The 24,014-nt window shown below is 30.9% G+C and overlaps 1 protein-coding gene across 6 annotated transcripts in view; it reads left to right on the top strand.

Moving 5' to 3' along the window:
- LOC106052118 (serine/arginine repetitive matrix protein 2-like) overlaps positions 1-24,014 on the top strand; it is a 71,918-nt gene that overhangs the window by 44,233 nt on the left and 3,671 nt on the right. For 4 of the 6 annotated variants that reach the window (XM_056006796.1, XM_056006792.1, XM_056006795.1 and 1 more), the window contains 6 exons: positions 5,589-5,660; positions 12,667-12,711; positions 16,299-16,358; positions 16,958-17,056; positions 17,568-17,795; positions 18,722-19,000. In XM_056006796.1, coding sequence (XP_055862771.1) covers positions 5,589-5,660; positions 12,667-12,711; positions 16,299-16,358; positions 16,958-17,056; positions 17,568-17,795; positions 18,722-19,000 — 783 coding nt within the window. Of the gene's footprint in view, positions 1-5,588; positions 5,661-12,666; positions 12,712-16,298; positions 16,359-16,957; positions 17,057-17,567; positions 17,796-18,721; positions 19,001-21,308; positions 21,437-24,014 lie in introns of all 6 variants that reach the window. The other 2 variants (XM_056006798.1, XM_056006797.1) reach the window with 2 other exon arrangements.

Here is a 24,014-nt window from a genome sequence, read left to right on the forward strand (position 1 = left end):
TTGGTATATATGTTCTAAATATTTTACTCTACAACAACCTAATATATTTCTGCTGAGTAATCAATCTGTACTGTTGAATTTCTTCTCTCCTTCTTCTTGCCTCTAAACTTCTTTTGAAACAATAAGTAAAAACATCTATTGAAACAATAAGTAAAAACATCTATTGACACAATAAGTAAAAACATCTATTGACACAATAAGTAAAAACATCTATTGAAACAATAAGTAAAAACATCTATTGAAACAATAAGTAAAAACATCTATTTAAACAATAAGTAAAAACATCTATTGACACAATAAGTAAAAACATCTATTGAAACAATAAGTAAAAACATCTATTGAAACAATAAGTAAAAACATCTATTGAAACAATAAGTAAAAACATCTTTGACACAATAAGTAAAAACATCTTTGACACAATAAGTAAAAACATCTATTGAAACAATAAGTAAAAACATCTATTGAAACAATAAGTAAAAACATCTATTGACACAATAAGTAAAAACATCTATTGAAACAATAAGTAAAAACATCTATTGAAACAATAAGTAAAAACATCTATTGAAACAATAAGTAAAAACATCTATTGACACAATAAGTAAAAACATTTTTTTGCTTTTGGTGCTAACGTGGCATAAAAAAAAACATTTTGCTGGTTTTCGCAAAATCATTTTTTGTACAAAACCTCTTGTTGGAATTATATTAAATTTGGTATATATGTTCTAAATATTTTACTCTACAACAACCTAATATATTTCTGCTGAGTAATCAATCTGTACTGTTGAATTTCTTCTCTCCTTCTTCTTGCCTCTAAACTTCTTTTGAAACAATAAGTAAAAACATCTATTGAAACAATAAGTAAAAACATCTATTGAAACAATAAGTAAAAACATCTATTGAAACAATAAGTAAAAACATCTATTGACACAATAAGTAAAAACATCTATTGAAACAATAAGTAAAAACATCTATTGAAACAATAAGTAAAAACATCTATTGAAACAATAAGTAAAAACATCTATTGACACAATAAATAAAAACATTTTTTTGCTCTTGGTGCTAACGTGGCATAAAAAAAAACATTTTGCTGGTTTTCGCAAAATCATTTTTTGTACAAAACCTCTTGTTGGAATTATATTAAATTTGGTATATATGTTCTAAATATTTTACTCTACAATAACCTAATATATTTCTGCTGAGTAATCAATCTGTACTGTTGAATTTCTTCTCTCCTTCTTCTTGCCTCTAAACTTCTTTTGAATTAATAAGTAAAAACATCTATTGAAACAATAAGTAAAAACATCTATTGACACAATAAGTAAAAACATCTATTGACACAATAAGTAAAAACATCTATTGAAACAATAAGTAAAAACATCTATTTAAACAATAAGTAAAAACATCTATTGAAACAATAAGTAAAAACATCTATTGACACAATAAGTAAAAACATCTATTGAAACAATAAGTAAAAACATCTATTGAAACAATAAGTAAAAACATCTATTGAAACAATAAGTAAAAACATCTATTGAAACAATAAGTAAAAACATCTTTGACACAATAAGTAAAAACATCTATTGAAACAATAAGTAAAAACATCTATTGAAACAATAAGTAAAAACATCTATTGAAACAATAAGTAAAAACATCTATTGACACAATAAGTAAAAACATCTATTGAAACAATAAGTAAAAACATCTATTGAAACAATAAGTAAAAACATCTATTGACACAATAAGTAAAAACATTTTTTTGCTTTTGGTGCTAACGTGGCATAAAAAAAAACATTTTGCTGGTTTTCGCAAAATCATTTTTTGTACAAAACCTCTTGTTGGAATTATATTAAATTTGGTATATATGTTCTAAATATTTTACTCTACAATAACCTAATATATTTCTGCTGAGTAATCAATCTGTACTGTTGAATTTCTTCTCTCCTTCTTCTTGCCTCTAAACTTCTTTTGAATTAATAAGTAAAAACATCTATTGAAACAATAAGTAAAAACATCTATTGACACAATAAGTAAAAACATCTATTGACACAATAAGTAAAAACATCTATTGAAACAATAAGTAAAAACATCTATTGACACAATAAGTAAAAACATCTATTGAAACAATAAGTAAAAACATCTATTGAAACAATAAGTAAAAACATCTATTGAAACAATAAGTAAAAACATCTATTGAAACAATAAGTAAAAACATCTATTGAAACAATAAGTAAAAACATCTATTGAAACAATAAGTAAAAACATCTATTGAAACAATAAGTAAAAACATCTATTGAAACAATAAGTAAAAACATCTATTGACACAATAAGTAAAAACATCTATTGACACAATAAGTAAAAACATCTATTGACACAATAAGTAAAAACATCTATTGAAACAATAAGTAAAAACATCTATTGAAACAATAAGTAAAAACATCTATTGACACAATAAGTAAAAACATTTTTTTGCTTTTGGTGCTAACGTGGCATAAAAAAAAACATTTTGCTGGTTTTCGCAAAATCATTTTTTGTACAAAACCTCTTGTTGGAATTATATTAAATTTGGTATATATGTTCTAAATATTTTACTCTACAACAACCTAATATATTTCTGCTGAGTAATCAATCTGTACTGTTGAATTTCTTCTCTCCTTCTTCTTGCCTCTAAACTTCTTTTGAAACAATAAGTAAAAACATCTATTGAAACAATAAGTAAAAACATCTATTGACACAATAAGTAAAAACATCTATTGACACAATAAGTAAAAACATCTATTGAAACAATAAGTAAAAACATCTATTGAAACAATAAGTAAAAACATCTATTTAAACAATAAGTAAAAACATCTATTGACACAATAAGTAAAAACATCTATTGAAACAATAAGTAAAAACATCTATTGAAACAATAAGTAAAAACATCTATTGAAACAATAAGTAAAAACATCTTTGACACAATAAGTAAAAACATCTTTGACACAATAAGTAAAAACATCTATTGAAACAATAAGTAAAAACATCTATTGAAACAATAAGTAAAAACATCTATTGACACAATAAGTAAAAACATCTATTGAAACAATAAGTAAAAACATCTATTGAAACAATAAGTAAAAACATCTATTGAAACAATAAGTAAAAACATCTATTGACACAATAAATAAAAACATTTTTTTGCTCTTGGTGCTAACGTGGCATAAAAAAAAACATTTTGCTGGTTTTCGCAAAATCATTTTTTGTACAAAACCTCTTGTTGGAATTATATTAAATTTGGTATATATGTTCTAAATATTTTACTCTACAATAACCTAATATATTTCTGCTGAGTAATCAATCTGTACTGTTGAATTTCTTCTCTCCTTCTTCTTGCCTCTAAACTTCTTTTGAATTAATAAGTAAAAACATCTATTGAAACAATAAGTAAAAACATCTATTGACACAATAAGTAAAAACATCTATTGACACAATAAGTAAAAACATCTATTGAAACAATAAGTAAAAACATCTATTTAAACAATAAGTAAAAACATCTATTGAAACAATAAGTAAAAACATCTATTGACACAATAAGTAAAAACATCTATTGAAACAATAAGTAAAAACATCTATTGAAACAATAAGTAAAAACATCTATTGAAACAATAAGTAAAAACATCTATTGAAACAATAAGTAAAAACATCTTTGACACAATAAGTAAAAACATCTATTGAAACAATAAGTAAAAACATCTATTGAAACAATAAGTAAAAACATCTATTGAAACAATAAGTAAAAACATCTATTGACACAATAAGTAAAAACATCTATTGAAACAATAAGTAAAAACATCTATTGAAACAATAAGTAAAAACATCTATTGACACAATAAGTAAAAACATTTTTTTGCTTTTGGTGCTAACGTGGCATAAAAAAAAACATTTTGCTGGTTTTCGCAAAATCATTTTTTGTACAAAACCTCTTGTTGGAATTATATTAAATTTGGTATATATGTTCTAAATATTTTACTCTACAATAACCTAATATATTTCTGCTGAGTAATCAATCTGTACTGTTGAATTTCTTCTCTCCTTCTTCTTGCCTCTAAACTTCTTTTGAATTAATAAGTAAAAACATCTATTGAAACAATAAGTAAAAACATCTATTGACACAATAAGTAAAAACATCTATTGACACAATAAGTAAAAACATCTATTGAAACAATAAGTAAAAACATCTATTGAAACAATAAGTAAAAACATCTATTGAAACAATAAGTAAAAACATCTATTGAAACAATAAGTAAAAACATCTATTGAAACAATAAGTAAAAACATCTATTGACACAATAAGTAAAAACATCTATTGAAACAATAAGTAAAAACATCTATTGAAACAATAAGTAAAAACATCTATTGAAACAATAAGTAAAAACATCTATTGAAACAATAAGTAAAAACATCTATTGACACAATAAGTAAAAACATCTTTTGAAACAATAAGTAAAAACATCTATTGAAACAATAAGTAAAAACATCTATTGAAACAATAAGTAAAAACATCTATTGAAACAATAAGTAAAAACATCTATTGAAACAATAAGTAAAAACATCTATTGAAACAATAAGTAAAGACATCTATTGACACAATAAGTAAAAACATTTATTGAAACAATAAGTAATAATATCCATAAAAATAGTAATGACATCTAGAATAGTAGTTTAAAACCTATAGGTATAAAGATGCATAGAAATGGTAAGTATAAACAAAATTTGATCATGAAATGAAAATGATAGTAACATGAAGTAAGAAGAACTAAAGAAGCAATAAACTTGAGATGTAATCCTCACTACACAAATGATATTCCTCTTGTAGCAGAGAAGTTTAGAAAACAATAAGTAGAATGTATTTTCATTTGTTTCTTTGTATAGACATACACAAATATCTCCAACTGAAATTATCTTGACATGAGAAATAATTGCATCTGAACAAATGCCACACAATATCTTTTTATAGTCAGTACTTGCTAAAACTGTTGCTAGTCAACTACAAAACTTGTGTAATATCTGTAGCTATCCTTTTTATTTTACGCACATTTTAAACCATGGCCACCAGAGGTAAGTTGGTTTTTTATTTTCATCAAGGGTTTCATTGGACTCTATATCTATTAGGCGTCTACAATCCAAGCTGGGACAAGCATTTTGGGCCATTTTTAATGATACATAACATTATTAGTATTTTTATATTTGATATTCTGTGTTTTATCTAATGCCACTTTTCAATGGCGTACTGATTTCTAGATCTGTCTATTCCTTATAAACCCAAATGAAAATGTATAGGACTAAAAGTGGGAAAAAAATCAATTTTCTATTTTCATTAAAGTCCAAAGAAAATGTTATTTGACAACTTGTTTGAAGGGGTATGTGAGTAGAGATGAGATAGGGAATTACCTTCAAGTCTTTTGGTTATAAATTGGGCACACACACACACAAACTATGCTAGATTGTGACATTAAAATGGTAAGTATCTGGTCAGATTTGTTGATGTTGTAGCTGTAGATCTAACTCTGTTGCTGTACTACAAGAGGTAACATCTAGTGTTCTATCCACAGACATGACAGCACTTCTCCAGAGAAATCCAAGGAGAAAAAGAAAAAAAGCAGAAAGCACAGCAAACGAGACCGGTAGGTTGACTGGAGTCTCACCTCTCCTACTTAGCATATAGAGGCCGTCTTTTATGTGTTTCTTTTTGTTTGGGCTGCTGACCTTTTAGCATCATTCCCATTTAGTTTACAGCTGCTCTGGACAGTCATTTGTTTTTGCTAATATTGCCTACTAGCTTGTAATTGACATAGAGAAATTAAAATTCCATCTTTTAAAAACAAAAAAAAAAGAAAAGAAAACCTAGTTAAAATGTATTTGTATAGTTCTGTAGCCTTATTTGTTGTTCACTGTATACCAGTATATTTCTGTTAAAGGCAGTATATGCACTTGTCTTGATATGACACTTACATATTGGACATGTCATTAGTATTGGGTGTTGTCCTGTCTCTACTATCACATATTTGAAACGTATCTGAGACAGCACATAAGAAATGTTCATTTTTGACTGTTGTCACTGTGTTTAGTAGATTGTTTCATGTTTCACTAGACATCCTTTTTATAGTATTTAAAATTTCTGTATGCTTTGCAAGTTTTTTTATTGTGTTTGTTTTAACTTTAAACTTTGGGTTTTATCTGTATAATTGATTAGCAATAGTTGTATTATCAGTTCTGGGAAGTGGTGTTGAGTTCTCCCATCATATTTGTCTGCTTTGCTGAAGTTAATTGTTCTATTGGATGTTTTAGACTGTACTTTGCATTTTATCATGACAAAACTAAAGCCTGTCTCTACCATCCAGTAATATGGTTAAGCGGTGTAATTCATTTAGTTGTTGTTGTTTTTTTTTTGTTATTTTGAAATTACTGTTCTTTTAATTCAATACAGACTGTTTATTGCAAAGAATATCTTTGAAGTCATTGAGAAATTAACTTTTACTTTGGGCTTACTGAGTAAATAGGCAATATAGAATTGACCAATCATAGAGAGAATGGCTTTATTTTTTCTTTTTAATCTATTTTATTTATTAATTGTTTGTTGTTGTTGGGGGGGGGTCATGTTTTAGTCAAAAAATTGAACTATCTATGAGCTACATACTGAATCATATTGAATCATTGCTTGCATCTAGATATTTATTATGACTATTTGAAAGTAGAAAAAAAAGATACCTAATAAAGTATAATAATTTGGACTAGTTACCTTTTTTTTTTTAACGATATATTTTTTTTTTTTTTGTGTTTGCATTAACGCTAAGTATTCAGCTTCTCTTAACTTGTATACAATGATTTAACCTTGCTATTTATTTCTTGGTCTAGAGAATTGTGCTTTCTGTTTTCTCCTCCTGTCAAGTTTCAAAAAGACACACACACATACACTAATGTTGTTTTGGCTGCTAGTTAACATCAATGTTCACTCACTCCATAATTTGCCTGTAGATTTCATCTGAATCCTTCTTGTACTTTTTGTTTATTCCTCACAGCCCTCAGTAAGCGGATCATATGTATGTTTTCAATTTTGTCTAGTTCATTCCTTGTTTATTGTCATTGTTTTACAAAAACAAAATCTTTTTCAAACTTTAAATATTAACAGATAATCATTCTCTATACACATTATTTTCCTGTACATATTCCATGTCTTCATATTTTGTCAAATATTTTTTTGAATACACTATGAAATGAATAAACTAAATAACAACTAATACTGTGATCATTTTGTTTTATTTTAAAATTTGATCTGAGGTTGTGGCTAACTGTGGTATGTATATTGCAGTGTTCATTCCATACATTCATAATTAGTGGTTTAGCATAATTCTAGCATCAGGGCAACACTAGACAATAACAGACATATTGTCTTTTATTGAACTTTTCAAATCAGAACTTTTCAAGGCAATAGAATGAAACAAAACCAATGAAATGTTTGCTTTTTTTTTATTGGCACTGTGTGAATCATTCAAGTCATAAGGCTGTTGACTATAAAATAATTGTCTTTTACATAATGGAGCAACACTAAGACAATGTTCTTTATTATAATAAAAGTTGCTGATATTTTAAAGAGTATTCACACTGAACTTTGAGCTTTCGGTGACCAGCACACTGAATTGATGACATTATTTTTTAAATGTATTTCTTAAAGAAAAGAATGAAATGAACACCACACAGAGAAATTTTACAAATACATTTCAGAAATGACAAATATGACACCAACATGATTCCTTCATTTATTTCCCCAACAAAACTAAAGAGACTCCAGCTGAATACATTTATTCTATACATTCTATAGTGTCAAAAATGTATTATTTTTGTTTACTCCAGTTTTCTGTTTCCTTCCGAATAAGAGTAACATTTATAAGATTCAACCTTTCCAGGCTGACTTACAGCTAATGTCTTTCATTTTTGTACAATTATTATGACTTGCTATATATTGCAACAAGCTTAAACCATTTTAGCAAAGGTTTGTAAAACATGATGAGACATCAAATATGACTCTATGCTTTTGATTTCACAATATATACATATTTAAAAAAATGTTTAATGTGTGTAATGCAAGGCAGTATTTCCCCATGGCTTTATTGTGCCCCTCAGTTTTAATGATGTTGCAGTTCACAAGTTGGGAACCACTTTAATGTTGATTCTGCAGCCTCAAAGTTGAATCCTAAGAAAGAGAAAGGCTGTGTTAGATCACACTGATAGCTTTCACTCTAATCACTCCCCCTGACTTTCAAACGTTGCATCATTACTTCCCTTTTTTTCTATAACTATCACAACTCTATGTATATGTAGCCTATAGTTACCCTTTTATGTTGTTGGTTTTTTTTTAAGTTCATGTGTTTTTTCTTGGGGTTTTATTTATTGACAGATAAACTTCACTTGGTAATTACAGGTAATACACTTGTTAACTAGGTTGTTTTTCTTTTCATTCACTCATTAACTAGTAGTGTGTGTGTGTGTTTGAATGGCTGGTTGTTGATTGAAACAACTATATTACACACACAACAAGAAGTTGTAACTCTTTTCAGTTCATTTACACTGATATCATCAATGTCATCCAATACATTGACATACCCAGATTGACTCTACTGTGTATGTCATTATCTTTCTCAAAATTACCTACAGTAATTACACATTTACTTTTATTTTAAATAGCTTGATATAGGTATTAAAAATGTGTCTGTCATTTGATATAGTTATCAATAAATACTCCTTCCCCAGTTTGTATACACTAGATTACGTTAATTTATGAAATTATTTATATTTTTTCTTACTTAGAGAAAAAAAAAACTATTTAAAGATGGGTCAAAATAATATTTTTTTCGTTACTTTTTACATGTGCCCAGACAAGATATCCTAATTTTAAAATCTATGTAATTAAGTTTATCCAAATAGTTAGAATTTTAGAACTGTATTAACTAACATGTTATTTTTAAAATTCTAAATTAATTTTGATTTCTTTTGTGGCATTTTCCTGGCTTCTATTTTCTTGACCACTAAGTAGTTTGAGTAGATGTAGTTGTTGGACTTTCTTTGCTTGTTGCTTCATAACATATTATTCTTGTGTCCCAGCATTGTCCAGTGCACTAGGAGGGAGGTCCAACTCTGTGCATGCCTCACAATGGAGGACTTTGGATTGGTTTTGTTTTAAGTAGTTTAACAGGTTTGCAATGGGAGGAAACTATGTTTTAAGAAATAATTTAGTTTTGATCTAAAAAAAAAACTAAGAATAACATTCAGTTTGAAGTAATAACCAATGAACAAAAAAAAACATAATGTGTTCCACCTATTAGCTTTTGCTTTTGTCATCTTGCCATTTGAGAAGTCTATCAACTCTAGCTTGTAATTTAATTGCTCGGGGGATGCTGGGATTGAAAGGCATTTTGGGGAATGAACTCTTTTGAAATGTGTGATACTAATTAAGTTTTCTTCCATTTCCTTGACTCTGTTGCTACTCTTTTTGTTTTTGTTTTTTTCTCAACCTAATTTTCTTCCCAGTTCCACATTATTTAGCTAAACCCAAAGGTTTGTTTTGCTAATTTGATTTTGTTTGTAGCTGGTTTGTAGTCCCCACTAACATTTTCCCATGTATCTTAAGTTTACCTTAACTATTAGTTCTTAACTTTCTGCTAATAGCACATACAAAATTACTGGCAAACTTTTTCAATCAACATTGTGTGAAACTCTTCAAGTAGTGTACAAAGACAAACAACTGATTCCTAAAGTTTGAGTCAAAAGTTTATAGATCTTAACAAACAACTGATTTCTAAACTTTGAGTTAAACGTTTATAGATCTTAACAGTTGGCTGCATTTGTAAACTTAAACAAAATCAGTTGACACTTACAGTACATGTAGAAAAAAAGTTATATATATTTATATATTGAACAGTAAACCCTAACAATGTTAAACTTTAAACATACATATAATAAATAATGGCCAAAATATTCAACAAAGATCAAGGAAATTTTAAAAATTTTATTTCTTAGCACTAATGGGATGAGTTTAAAAAGAAAATAAAAACTCAATATTGCTATTAAATGGTATAGTATTTTCTATATTGAAAAAATCCATTTAAATAGTGCATCTACCTTCTGACAACAACATTTATCCTCTCCGGTCACTTTGAAATGAAACTGTAAATTGACGGTCAATTGTAGTCTTTTCTGTATGTGCGATATGATCCAGACAAGATCAATTGATTATTCATAAACATGTTGGATACAACAAGAATTGACTATACATTTGTGTGTAATGGCTACTTGATTACATTTGTGTAATGACAACTTCATTTTGTGCAATGACTACTTCCTACATACAAGACAGCATGAGTAAAAGCATTTCAGAGATAGTATTTTGTGTGTGACATGAGAGCAAAGACTGACTGGTTGACATTCTTCTGTGTTGAATGTCTTCAATGTGTGACCATGTTAATCAATCTTTTTGGTTCTCTTCCTCCACTGCATTTCACTCTGTGATTGTCTTAGCTTAGTAAACCTAGGCTTGCCACCAGGTAATCACATTTCATCATTCAATTAGTACTAACAAAATGTACACTTGTACACATCCATTTAATTCGGTTTCATAGAAAAAAAATTAAACATCAATATTTCAATGTTATGCAAAATTTTCAGTGAGTAATTTATCTTGGTAAAATGGATCCAGCTTTTTGCTTAGTGGAAAAGCTTTTTGGGTGTTTTTACTATAGGTTGTTGGACTAGATGTATGTAGACTTTGTGTATGCTCTAGAGATAACATGACCACTGTGGGACATTGATTGAAAACACATTCTAAAACCAAAAGTGCATATTTGTAAACAGTGAAATTGAAATGGAAGTCGAGCTTATTCATTCACTCAGGGTTGCTGCTTAAATAAGAAACAACTTTAGGTTCTTTTTCTTTGAGTCAATACAATACATAAAGTCAATTGAAACTCAGCTAAATGGATCATTAGTGTCAATGTTTACTAGTGTTTCTCATTGACATACAAGAAGTCAACTTGGAAGATCTCTTGCATTAGTCAGTGCAATATTTCTAATTGGATTACTGATGACACAGTACAACCAACTTTACTTTTCCTATTATGAGATGTTCAGTTCACTTTCATGCCAGCAGCTAGACAGTTTGAATGTACTAATACTAATTGCCCAGCAAGCACTAGTGGCTTTGAAATAAAGCTGAAGATGACAATTGTTTGCACTCCCCCTCATTTCTGTGTCCAACACTTGGAAGTTGTAATCTTGAGTGAATGCAAAGCTGAAGGTGTTTGAGAGATGCACCCAGTGGTCTCACTGCCTGCCCTCAACTCATTCCAATCTACCTTTTTTTTTTTTTGTTATCTCCCTTGCTGTCATCATTTGAGCCAAGTAACTGAGGTAAGACTTGTGTTACCTCCCCTCTTTCTTTCAGCTCTGTCTCTCCACTTGATAGTCTAGTCCAGCCTTCCCCAACCCTTCTACTTCTTAGTCTTTCTAAAGCATTAGTTCAAGGAACAACATGCTCTAGGGAAAGAAATATTTCCAAATTCAAATAAAGAATGAAGAAAAGATAAAAACTTTTTAAAGTAAGAACATATTTAACAGTACTAACAAACATGTCTAAGTTCTCTTACACTATAACTGTATCAATCTTAAGCACTGCTTTCTCCCTCTGCTGTCAGTGTTTATATAGCTACTTAACAGCTGTCAACTTTAACCCCAGCTATACTTCTGTCTTTAATCTAACATAGTTAGTTTGTTTTAGAAATGGGACTTTCTATATAACATGTATAGCCATAATACTAATCTACCTATTAACTTAATATTGTCATATAAGTTTTATTGTAAGTTTAACAAGAAATATCATAATTAATTGTTTTAATACAAATGACTTAAAGTAAAGTTCTTATTTTGGCTATTTAAGTTAATTAATTTCTAAAGTAATTTAATCACTTAGAGTCTCATTAAGTCTTGAATTAATTGCTAAACTCTAGAACATTTCTTAGAATACAAACTATTTTGTTTTAGTTGTTGTTGATTATTTTTTTATCCTAACAACTTCCATGTATTGACTAGCATGCTGTTTTGTTTTCTTATCAATGACTTAAGAGTACAAAGTCAGTGCATTAGATCCTAAGACAACTTTGTGATCCAGTCTGTGAACAGTTATAAGGAGCTCTAGGGATGAATACATTACTACCATTTCTTTGTGTTTTCTTTATTGGGAATTGGTTTCTAAGTGTGTGTATATGTCAGGGTTAGGGTTAGATCTCTTATCAAATTAACTAATTGCTTGAAATTTCACAGCTCCTTATAACATGTCACAAATCACACATCACTCTCTCATGTTTTAACCAAGAAAACACATTTCTTGTTCTATGATTGTGTATGCTAGTGCATTCAATTGTCTTGTTTGTTTGTTTGTTGTTTGAACAAAGTTTTAGTTGTTGTTTTTTTTCATTGCCTCTTCCATCACCCTCATCATGCCATTCAAGAGTTTGTTCTATTTGTAGTGAGATGTCCCACCTCCCAAACACAAATGTAGCCATGACATTCTCTTCAGGGTTTAGGTTGATCATATCAACTGCTTTGAATTAACAGGACATTTTATGACATTTTTCCTTTCAGTTCCCATTCTAAGAAGACAAAGAAAAGTAAACATTCCAAGAAAAGGTAAGATCTTTATAAGAAACATATCTGTATGTTACAGATCTCTATGTTAAACAAATCTATATGTTACAGATCTCTGTATTAAACATATCTATATTGTTACAGATCTCTATGTTAAACAAATCTAGATGTTACAGATCTCTATGTTAAACAAATCTATATGTTACAGATCTCTATGTTAAACATATCTATATTGTTACAGATCTCTATTTTACAGATCTCTGTGATAAACATATCTGTATATTGCAGATCTCTCCCTCTCTCTGTGAAATAAATCTCTGTTATAAACATCTCTATGATATGCTTGTTTGTTTGTGTTTGGACATTTGTTTGATCATGGAATCATTAGATAAAAAGAATCTAATATGTTCACAGTGTTATGAAGTTGGTTCAGATTTGATTCAGCTGACCTTATTTCACAATGCATCTTCTTAACTTATCTTTTCATTTTCAGAAATTTTATCAGTAATAAATAGTATTATCTCCTAGCCCACTCCCTCTGCAGAATGGCAGGAGACAGGTTAGGGTTCAAACTCTAGACCATCATGTTGACAATCCATCTCTTAGTTACATGTCTATGTCTATAACTTAACCAGTTGGTCATCAAAACTAATGCAATGACAAAATCTGAAAACAAAGTCATCAGAACACTTCTCTTGAACAAGTTATCCTTTAAGATGAACTTTGAATAGGACAATATTCAACCATCCCAAGCTCTTGCCAGATTGTTTATCTATCATGCAGCAATTTTGTAGAAAGTTTTGAGTAGGATTTTGAGATATGCTTAAAATGTATGCAGAATGAATGATTAATTCTACCTTGTAAATATTAAATGAACATGCTGCCTATAGCTTACATATGTTTTCATTCTTAAATAGATAATTTCATGTAGGAATCTTTGGATGTATAAACTTTATGATAGGCTTTATTATAATGGCAATGTGCAGGTCAGTAAACTGTAGCACAATGCACAGTATATCAAATGAAATGCTATTACTACATGAAAACATAAAAAGGTTGCATTTAACAATCCAATCCAACATTTCAAAGTGAGATGTTTACTCAAGTGTGCTTTTTATGTCTGCGTTTGTGAATTTTGATTTTTTAAATTTTTGGTGATAGTTCAAGTAGAAAATATTTTTTGTTGTAAACATTGTACTGCTTATACAAACTTCTACTTGCTGTGTTGGATGTAACTGCTTTCAGTGCTAGTCTCACTATGTTCTAGTAGTAGCTCTTCATATTTAGCAAACCAATCCATCCATTGATCAGAAACTGTTGACTGTTAACACCATGGAAGCTCATGCTGGTCCACTACCTAGTATTGCTACTGAACATAATGACCTGTGATCTAGGTAGACATCCATGTAAAAGGAGACCTCTGAAAAGATTCCCTTAGAAAATGAAATATCTTGGTGCCAAACAGAACGAGAGAGATACTGGGCAGAATTTCTCAGACAACTGATGCTGTGACAAAACTAAAGAGAATGCAGCTTAGAGTTTTCTTGTATCAATATGAAGCATTGGAAATTTCTGTCTCTACAAATCAACTTCTCATTTCATACAATGAACATTTAACAAATGAATAGACATGTGAAAAGTCAAGAGATCTAATTGACCTTTAAATCAGGACCGTGCCCAGTGTTAGAAGGAGAGTATTGATGGGTTCAGTCGCATAAAGATATAGTGGTTGGCTGATCTTCAGCTGGTTGACCTTTGGCCGTCTGGAACACAATTTGACATTCTCACATTGAAGCATACCCCTCCCCCTTCCTAGATATGTTTATTCTATTTTGTGTCAGGAAATGTTTGCCATTCTATGACATTGCCTATTCAGCAGCAACCTTTTTTTTTTCCTAACCCAAAAGTCATCTTCTTGATGGACTGGAAAGTGATCCATTTTTCTGTTTCTTTCAACTGAAGAGTTCTGTGTCTCATCACTGGCCATCATGAGGTGATATGATCAGATGGAGACAGGGAAGACATAAAAAGAATGTTCAAGAAGAAATGAAATATTGTGACTCATTAAGTTTTTAGCCATGGGTAGGAGGACAGTGTCAACACTGGTTTGGCTGAGCATATATGTGCAGAGTGAAGGGGAAGGGTTGGTGGAATGTTTAGTAGCTATATTGGGAGGAGCTGAAGATGGTGTGATCTCTGTACAATAGAATAGAAAGTTGTATTTGTGCCTTTACAATTTACAATGATTTTAAAGAAATATTTTTTGTACTATTTTTCTTTTGACTAGTAATTTTGGTGGGGAATTTTTATATTTTTTTACAAAGCTTATCTCAACTCACTATGTTTGTCTGTCTTTGTTCATTCTTACTCTACTTTGTTCATTCTTACTCTACTTTGTTCATTCTTACTCTACTTTGTTCATTCTTACTCTACTTTGTTCATTCTTACTCTACTTTGTTCATTCTTACTCTACTTTGTTACTGTACTTTGTTCATTCTTACTGTACTTTGTTCATTCTTACTGTACTTTGTTCATTCTTACTCTACTTTGTTCATTCTTACTGCACTTTGTTCATTCTTACTCTACTTTGTTCATTCTTACTATACTTTGTTCATTCTTACTCTACTTTGTTACTGTACTTTGTTCATTCTTACTCTACTTTGTTCATTCTTACTCTACTTTGTTCATTCTTACTGTACTTTGTTCATTCTTACTCTACTTTGTTCATTCTTACTATACTTCGTTCATTCTTACTCTACTTTGTTCATTCTTACTGCACTTTGTTCATTCTTACTGTACTTTGTTCATTCTTATTCTTACTCTACTTTGTTCATTCTTACTGTACTTTGTTCATTCTTACTCTACTTTGTTCATTCTTACTATACTTTGTTCATTCTTACTGCACTTTGTTCATTCTTACTCTACTTTGTTCATTCTTACTCTACTTTGTTCATTCTTACTCTACTTTGTTCATTCTTACTCTACTTTGTTACTGTACTTTGTTCATTCTTACTCTACTTTGTTCATTCTTACTCTACTTTGTTACTGTACTTTGTTCATTCTTACTGTACTTTGTTCATTCTTACTGTACTTTGTTCATTCTTACTGCACTTTGTTCATTCTTACTCTACTTTGTTCATTCTTACTCTACTTTGTTCATTCTTACTCTACTTTGTTACTGTACTTTGTTCATTCTTACTGTACTTTGTTCATTCTTACTCTACTTTGTTCATTCTTACTGTACTTTGTTCATTCTTACTCTACTTTGTTCATTCTTACTGCACTTTGTTCATTCTTACTGTACTTTGTTCATTCTTACTGTACTTTGTTCATTCTTACTCTACTTTGTTCATTCTTACTATACTTTGTTCATTCTTACTCTACTTTGTTCATTCTTACTCTACTTTGTTCATTCTTACTCTACTTTGTTCATTTTTACTGCACTTTGTTCATTCTTACTCTACTTTGTTCATTCTTACTCTACTTTGTTCATTCTTACTCTACTTTGTTCATTCTTACTCTACTTTGTTCATTCTTACTCTACTTTGTTCATTCTTACTCTACTTTGTTCATTCTTACTCTACTTTGTTCATTCTTACTCTACTTTGTTCATTCTTACTCTACTCTAGATCTTCCAGAAAAAGGAAACACAAAAAGTACAGCAGTTCTTCAAGTTCTGAGACTGACAGGTAATGTTGGGACAGAGTTGTTCTGGGCTGTCTTATAGACAATTGGTTAGAACACTCATTTACTTTTCTTTCCAATTAGCTGATCAAGTAACTGATCAAAGAATGGTTGTTAAAATGATTTGCTGTATCTTTGTTCCTTCAGCTTTGATTAGTTCTGTTTATTTTTATTGCTTGATTAGTTCTATTACCTTTGATTACATGAATTGTTTTATCAGTTCAGTTAATTTTTAATTACTTCATTAGTTGAAGTAATCTGGATCAGTTCTGTTAGCCTTTAATTAATTGATTAGTCTATAAACCTTAATAAGTAATATTACTATTGATTATTTACATTAGCCTTAATTATTTCTATATTACTTTGATTAGTTCTATGTGTTTAAAAAGTCCTTTTTAATTTTGATTTCTTGGTTAGTTTTATTAACCTTGATTACTTCTTTTCAACTTTGATAACTTGATTTGTTCTGTAAGGCTTGATCATTTCTATTAACCTTTCATTACTTGATTAGTTCTATTAGCCTTGATTAGTTTTATTAATTTAATTATCTTGATTAGTCTTTTTTGTATAAGAACCCAACTAATCTGCTCACTATTTTGTCCAGTGATGATGCTGAGATTGACAGACAAGAGAAAGACCAAACTGTGATTCCTTTGACTAACAAAACCAATGGAATACACAATTCTCCATCAACTTCACTTGCGTATGTAGCAGTTTTGTTTCTTTTCTTGTTTTCATTTTCATTGCAATTTTTTTCCCCACAAATTAAAAATCGGAATAAAGTGGCAACAAGAAGTCATTCTAAAAAAAAACTAAACAATTTCAGAACCATTGACCTGTGCAAACTTTATTCTTCTATTAACTAAAAATACATTTCCAAAAAAAAAATGTGTAAGCTTTTGAGTACATGATAGAACACTTTTTAATTCTAATGTTTGTTTCCTTTAGTGCACTATCTAGATTATAATAGTATTGTAAGAAAGCCCTCAGTGGAAGGAAATGAATAATTACATCTAAGTTGAAACACTCAATAACAATTAAAGTAAATAGAGGCAATACAACAATTGGCATGCAAAGTTCTAGAATTTAGCTGGTATCCACTGTGTCTCTTGTTCGTCTCTATCTCTGTCCCTCCCTTGTGTTGAACAGTGCACTGGTACACACCTCATGTGTCATCGTAGGAGCAGAAATATTGTGTATCTTTTCTCTTGTAGATCTCCTGTATTGAGGAAAGATTGTAGCCCACATGTGCTTTCTGATAGTTTACCTACACCACTGGAAGTCAAATCATCTCCAATTTCATCTCCTCTGGTGGAGAGTATTAAACCCCTGAATGACGAGAGCTCTGCTTCTAGGTTAAAGTCCAAGATAAGGGACAGCAAACTGTCAACATCCAGGTCACGTTCAAGGTCTCGTTCCTATCGAAGTCATTCATTTAGAAGGTAAAAAAAAATGGTTGCTAACTATTATTTGTATATAATTCTTTTAAAAAATTACTTCTAAATCTATGAAACAATATTATTTTGAAATTTTAACTTTGTCTTATAATTTTACTGACATCAATGTGTTTCTGAGTAGTTAATTTGTAAGTTATTGAAAGTGTATATTTGATTCTCAGTTTAAACTTCTTTTATGAATTGTCTCTAAACTTTGTAATTTTATTAATAGTTCCTAGGTTTAGATCTGGATATTTAAAGTGATGAACCCACTTACAATTTTATTTATACATACACACCTATTGTTTCGTTAAGGATATTTAGTTAGTAAGGTCTTTTTTTGGCGTTAGGTCACCAGATTTCTCAAAACTTCTCTGTGCTTGTTTCTTTCACTGCATATTAACTGCAATCTTTCTTGCAGTCCATGTAGCCTTCCAGAAATCAATTTTGCCACTTCTTAAACTTCACCCCTATCCTAATATTAACACAGAAAGTTTGGGAACTATTTTGGAGTAATCAAAGACCTAGTTTTATGGAAACACTCTTCTGTTCAAACTGATGTACAGAAATTTCTTTTTATAATAATGAACGCTGATGTTAGCTGATTATCTGAGAAACGTTTAGATTTTGAATGGGCTCTTAGGTATTCAATAAAAGATCAAAATCAATACTTTTGGCGTGTTTTTTTTTTTCTAGGTTGAGGGGTTAGTCCAATTTTTTTTTTACTGCCATGTTCATTAAGACCTTGCTTTCACCAAGCAGTGTACCTAAACAGCTAAACCTACACATTACATTAAGACCTTGCTTTCACCAAGCAGTGCACCTAAACTGCTAAACCTACACATTATTAGGAATGGTTTTAGTCCTTACTCACTTCTAGGAGTAAGCCTCTTAGTAGCTAGTATTCTACTATGTTTTATTTTGATAACTAGGTCATTGAAAAGATCCAGTTCAAGATCTTCAAGTTCCAGGAGTAGAACAAGAAGCAGAAGTGGATCACATAGCCACTCCACACATCACCACTCACGTAGTATATCTTACAGCAGGTCACGAAGTAGAAGTCACCGATCCAGCTCACATTCTGAATGTCGTGGGAGCCGGGGCAACTCTCGTTCATCTTCTGTGAAAAGACGCCATGGCTCTCCACGATCACCCTCCATCAGAAGGCGCCATGGCTCACCAAGCCACTTGGATAAGCGCAGGATCACAAGGTATGAATGAAGCAATCAGTAGCTGTGGTTGAGCCAGCACACTTACTGAAAGTGGAACAGGAGGCTCACTTTATATACTTTACATTGTTATTAATATCATTCAGAGAATAATTTGTATTGAATTCCACACAATCTCAGTTTATATGTATATATGTTCTAATGCTATTATGTGTATGTCAATTGCCACCTGTTGGCTAAATTTTTATAACAATATTCACAGGTATATCAAACTCATTGTTGAGACCAATGTCTATCAACTATTTTAATATTGGAAATATTTAAGGTTAAGATTTAAGTTGATTTGTTATTATGAGCACCATATCCACCTTTTTAAGTGGCTCTTTTTAAAAGATTTTTCAAAACCATAGAGCCGTGTATCAAACTCATAGCCTGTGATTCAATCTCTGAAACAGTTATGAAACTCATAGCCTGGAATTCAATTTCTGAAGCAGATATATCAAACTCATAGTCTGTGATTCATTCTCTGAAAAAGATATATCCAACTCATAGCCTTTGACTCAATATCTTTGTAATTTCTGCACCAGATGTATAAAATCCTTATCATTGTCTCATGACAATTTTGTGTGTGTGTATCAAAGCAGAAACTTTATTGAGCTCTCAGGTCATAGATTATTAGGTTCCTGTTATTTAATTCCAATCCACTTTGTGCAAAGGTACATTCTTTTCTTATTGAACATTGTTCTTCTATGTACCAGTATGTTGGCCTTTTTTATCTGTCATATCATCACATCAAATGATGTCCATGTTTAGTGTACAGTGATTTAGTTCATACGAAACATGACTTGACTGTTGACTTCTAGAAGAAGAAGAAATAAGATCAGAAATAATCTATTAAATTAAATGAGAAAAAATGTCCTAAGTTAGTCTTATTGACTGTACCATTCAAAATAAACCTTACAAGAGAATTAAACTTGCATCATAAGAACCTCATTAGTTTTAGGAGTTTGATATCATGTGCTATATATTGAACACTATACCCTACAACTGCAGTGAGGTTTGATCTACCTGGAGTAATGTCACATATTTATGCTTTGTTCACATTTATTTTTGGGTGTTTTTATTTTATTTTTTTAGTCTATTGCCCTCTTATGTTGATGCTACAGAGTAAATCTTTTTTTTTTCAAGTTTGTACATTGTATTCTTTGGTATTCAGGAGCTATTTGTGGGATATATTTGTGACTTTTGGGTCAACATAATATTTGTCAGCTGTTATATACAGTTCACTTAATTATCAATATTATATAGTCATCAATTAGCATTGGGTTACTAGAGCTGGATATGTGTATACATTCTCATATCCCAATAAAACACAAATTCTTGTTGGTTCTATTTAAAAGAACAAAACATTTTCATTTCTTATTATGATCCAATAAATGGAAGACAAAAAAATGCTGTTATAAGACATGCCCTATTAGGCACACACAGAAAAGTGAAGAGCTTGGTGAAGTTTCAAAGTGAATTGGTGCATGCACTTAAATACAATTCACAATTTAGTCAAGTGTATGGGCTAGAAAGTTTGAGTGGGTTCTAGATCTAGCTAGAAGGAAAATGTTCTAAAGATATGTCATGTGTTATAGAAGCAAGCTGTTGAGTCTTTGTTGAGTGTTGTCTCACAGTCTTGTTGTCTCTTACTGGTTTTAGTTTCAAGGATTCACAGTTGATTGCAGAATGTTGATACAGACCTTTTAGGATTTACAAAAGATAAACGTGTGACCCTTTCACAAGCAAACTGTTAGATTCCTTTGATCTGCTCTGTTATGTCTTTCTATAAGTACACTTGAATCCTTTCAATTGTATTCCAATGTATCTCTATCATAAACAAACTGTTAGATTCCTTTGATCTGCTCTGTTATGTCTTTCTATAACTTGAATCCTTTCAATCTTATTCCAATGTATCCCTATCCTAAACAAAAACACATCAGGAAAAATCTTGGGCTCATTTAATATTGGTAGATGTGTTTGGTTTTGACTGATTTGAGTGGAGCACATCACTTTGTGCTTCTACTTTGATCACATCCCTAAGTGTAATAACTGAATGGTATATTAATCATAAAAGTTTTAGCTACTTCTAATCAATGGGATACATAAAGCAAGTATGTTCTAGACATGCATTCAGCTGTGAATCTCAAAAAAACATAAATGTTATTTATTTCAATGTGCATGCTTACACTATTTATTTCTAATGGGTATATTTAGATATATATTTGGCCTCATTTATTTTTGTTTTCCTTTTAATTTCATTTGTGTTGGTGTTGTTCTTGTTGCTTGATTTGAACATGGTGGATAGGTCAAGAAGTCCGGTGAGATGGTACCACAAGCGCCACAGCTATTCTCGATCTCGGTCACGCTCCAGCTCCAAGCCATCTTTACTGACTCGAAACAACGTCTACCGAGCTCATTACTAAGGTTGTTAGGGTAGATATATATATAAACATTTCTACATTTGAATTAAACAACTTTTACTAATATATTCATACATCATTATTAACTTGGTTGAAGTTGACTTACTAACACAAGCCTCAGATTCATGCTTAAACTCAAAAACTAAAATATTATATAGACATTCTTACCCTGTTGGCTTATTTTGTTTTCATTGAATTATTATCAGTGTTATTGTCTGGTCAATGCAGGCACTGATTAGCACAAGCCTATTAGAAAGTATTTTGCTGTCTCCAAACTTCTCTGTCTGACACAGCATCATCTCAATGAACGTTTCATTCTAGTTCACATTTTACCTTCCAAGTCATCTTGAAATTGTCTTTTTCTGATGGTCTTTTCTTTTGAGAGTAGCCCATGGCTAGCTGTATACTTGCACTCAATGGACATCTACTTCACTTTGTTTTGCTTACACACTGGCCAGAAACATGTTATTGGTGTAGCATCATGTTTGTTTTGCTTACACACTAGCCAGAAGTATGTGCCTTGTATTCACTATTTTGTGGCAAGATACACTCATGATCCAAATATTTTCATTCTTTGATTATAACCAGACCAGATTGACTTAAGTGTTCTTAATCAGTAGCTCTATTTTTTTTTTTTTTTTTCAATACCGGTAGTTTAAAAAAGGCTAGCTTGATATAAAGGAATCATGGACAGTTTTAAAATTATATCTTAAAAAAAAAAAATTGAAGTTCCTTTAAAATTCTTTGATAAATGGAGCTGATACTGTAAACGCTGTCAATTTCTGTAGACAATGGTTAACTAGAGTGTCCTGTGTCTAGTACACTAACACACTTTTTTCTTATTTTACCAAAAAATAGTTTGGTATCCATTAGATGTTGGTGGATGCTGGGGAATATAAAAAAATGCATAATTATTGTAAGCTAGGTCACTTCTACTCAACTACACTTCATTTAAATCTGTCTTTTTAATTACTTATTTTTCACTGTTTCACTGACTACCTCTCTCTAAACATCTTCAAGAACACTAGAATTGACTGTGTTGAGTTTACAGGTTTACAGTTTTATTATAAATATTTCAAATGTAAAAAGCATTTAATTGATTTCATTTAGTGATAGACATAAATGATACTAACAAAAAAAGCTTTATAAAATACCGGCACTAGCGGATCCAGAACTTTGGAGTGGGGGGGGCGATTTTTTCCAAACCCTAACCCTAACGCCCAGTAAACCCTAACCCTATGCATAAACGTGTGTACAGAACACACACACACATACACACACACACATATATATATATGAGAATTTTAAAAAGCAGCCTTTCTCAACCTTCGGTGAAAAAGTGGGGCAACGCTAGAAGGTTCCCTAGTGGGGTTTGGGGCAAAGCCCCGACGACAAAAGCGTTTTCTTGCATTCTTCATCAATGAAGTTCGGGGCGAAGCCCCAACGACAAAAGCATTTTCTTGTATTCACATGACATCTAAAGCTTATTATTCATCAATGGATTTCGGGGCGAAGCCCCGACGACAAAAGCATTTTCTTGTATTCACATGACATCTAAAGCTTATTATTCATCAATGGAGTTCGGGGCAAAGCCACGACGACAAAAGCGTTTTCTTGCATTCTTCACTACAGAAACGCATTCTCCTGACATCCACAGCTCATCATTCATTAATGAAGTTCGGGGCGAAGCCCCGACAACAAAAGCATTTTCTTCTATTCTTCACTACAGAAACGCATTCTCCTGACATCTACAGCTTATTATTCATCAATGAAGTTCGGGGCGAAGCCCTGACGCTAAAAGCATTTTCTTGTATTCTTTACTGCAGAAACACATTCTTCTGACATCTACGCTTATTTTTCATCAATGGAGTTCGGGGCGAAGCCCCGACGCCAAAAGCGTTTTCTTGCATTCTTCACTGCAGAAACGCATTCTCCTGACATCCACAGCTCATCATTCATTAATGAAGTTCGGGGTGAAGCCCCGACAACAAAAGCATTTTCTTCTATTCTTCACTATAGAAACGCATTCTCCTGACATCTATAGCTTATTATTCATCAATGAAGTTCGGGGCGAAGCCCCGACGCTAAAAGCATTTTCTTGTATTCTTTACTGCAGAAACGCATTCTCCTGACATCTACGCTTATTATTCATCAATGGAGTTCGGGGCGAAGCCCGAAAGGACAAAAGCGTTTTCTTGCATTTTTCACTGCAGAAACGCATTTTCCTGACATCTACAGCTCATTATTCATCAATGGAGATCGGGGCGAAGCCCGACGCCAAAAGCGTTTTCTGGCATTTTTCACTGCAGAAACGCATTCTCCTGACCTAAAGCTCATTATTCATACTATTAAAAAAAAGGACCATTTGAATAATATTGTACTTGAAAGATATTCTAATATGAATTTATAGGCCCTTAATACATTGCAAATAAAACCGATTTGTTCCTTGAAAAGATAAGATACCCCACATATTTAGATTTTTGCTTTGAGGATCGCCGCCGAAAAAAAATTATTCGATAAATAATATTCAATAACATTGTAGTATAAGTTGTGAGTTATAGTCCCAAATTTATTTAACTAGAAAAATATCC

This window comes from Biomphalaria glabrata, chromosome 12 (assembly GCF_947242115.1).
Source record: "Biomphalaria glabrata chromosome 12, xgBioGlab47.1, whole genome shotgun sequence".
Lineage (NCBI taxonomy): Eukaryota > Metazoa > Mollusca > Gastropoda > Planorbidae > Biomphalaria > Biomphalaria glabrata.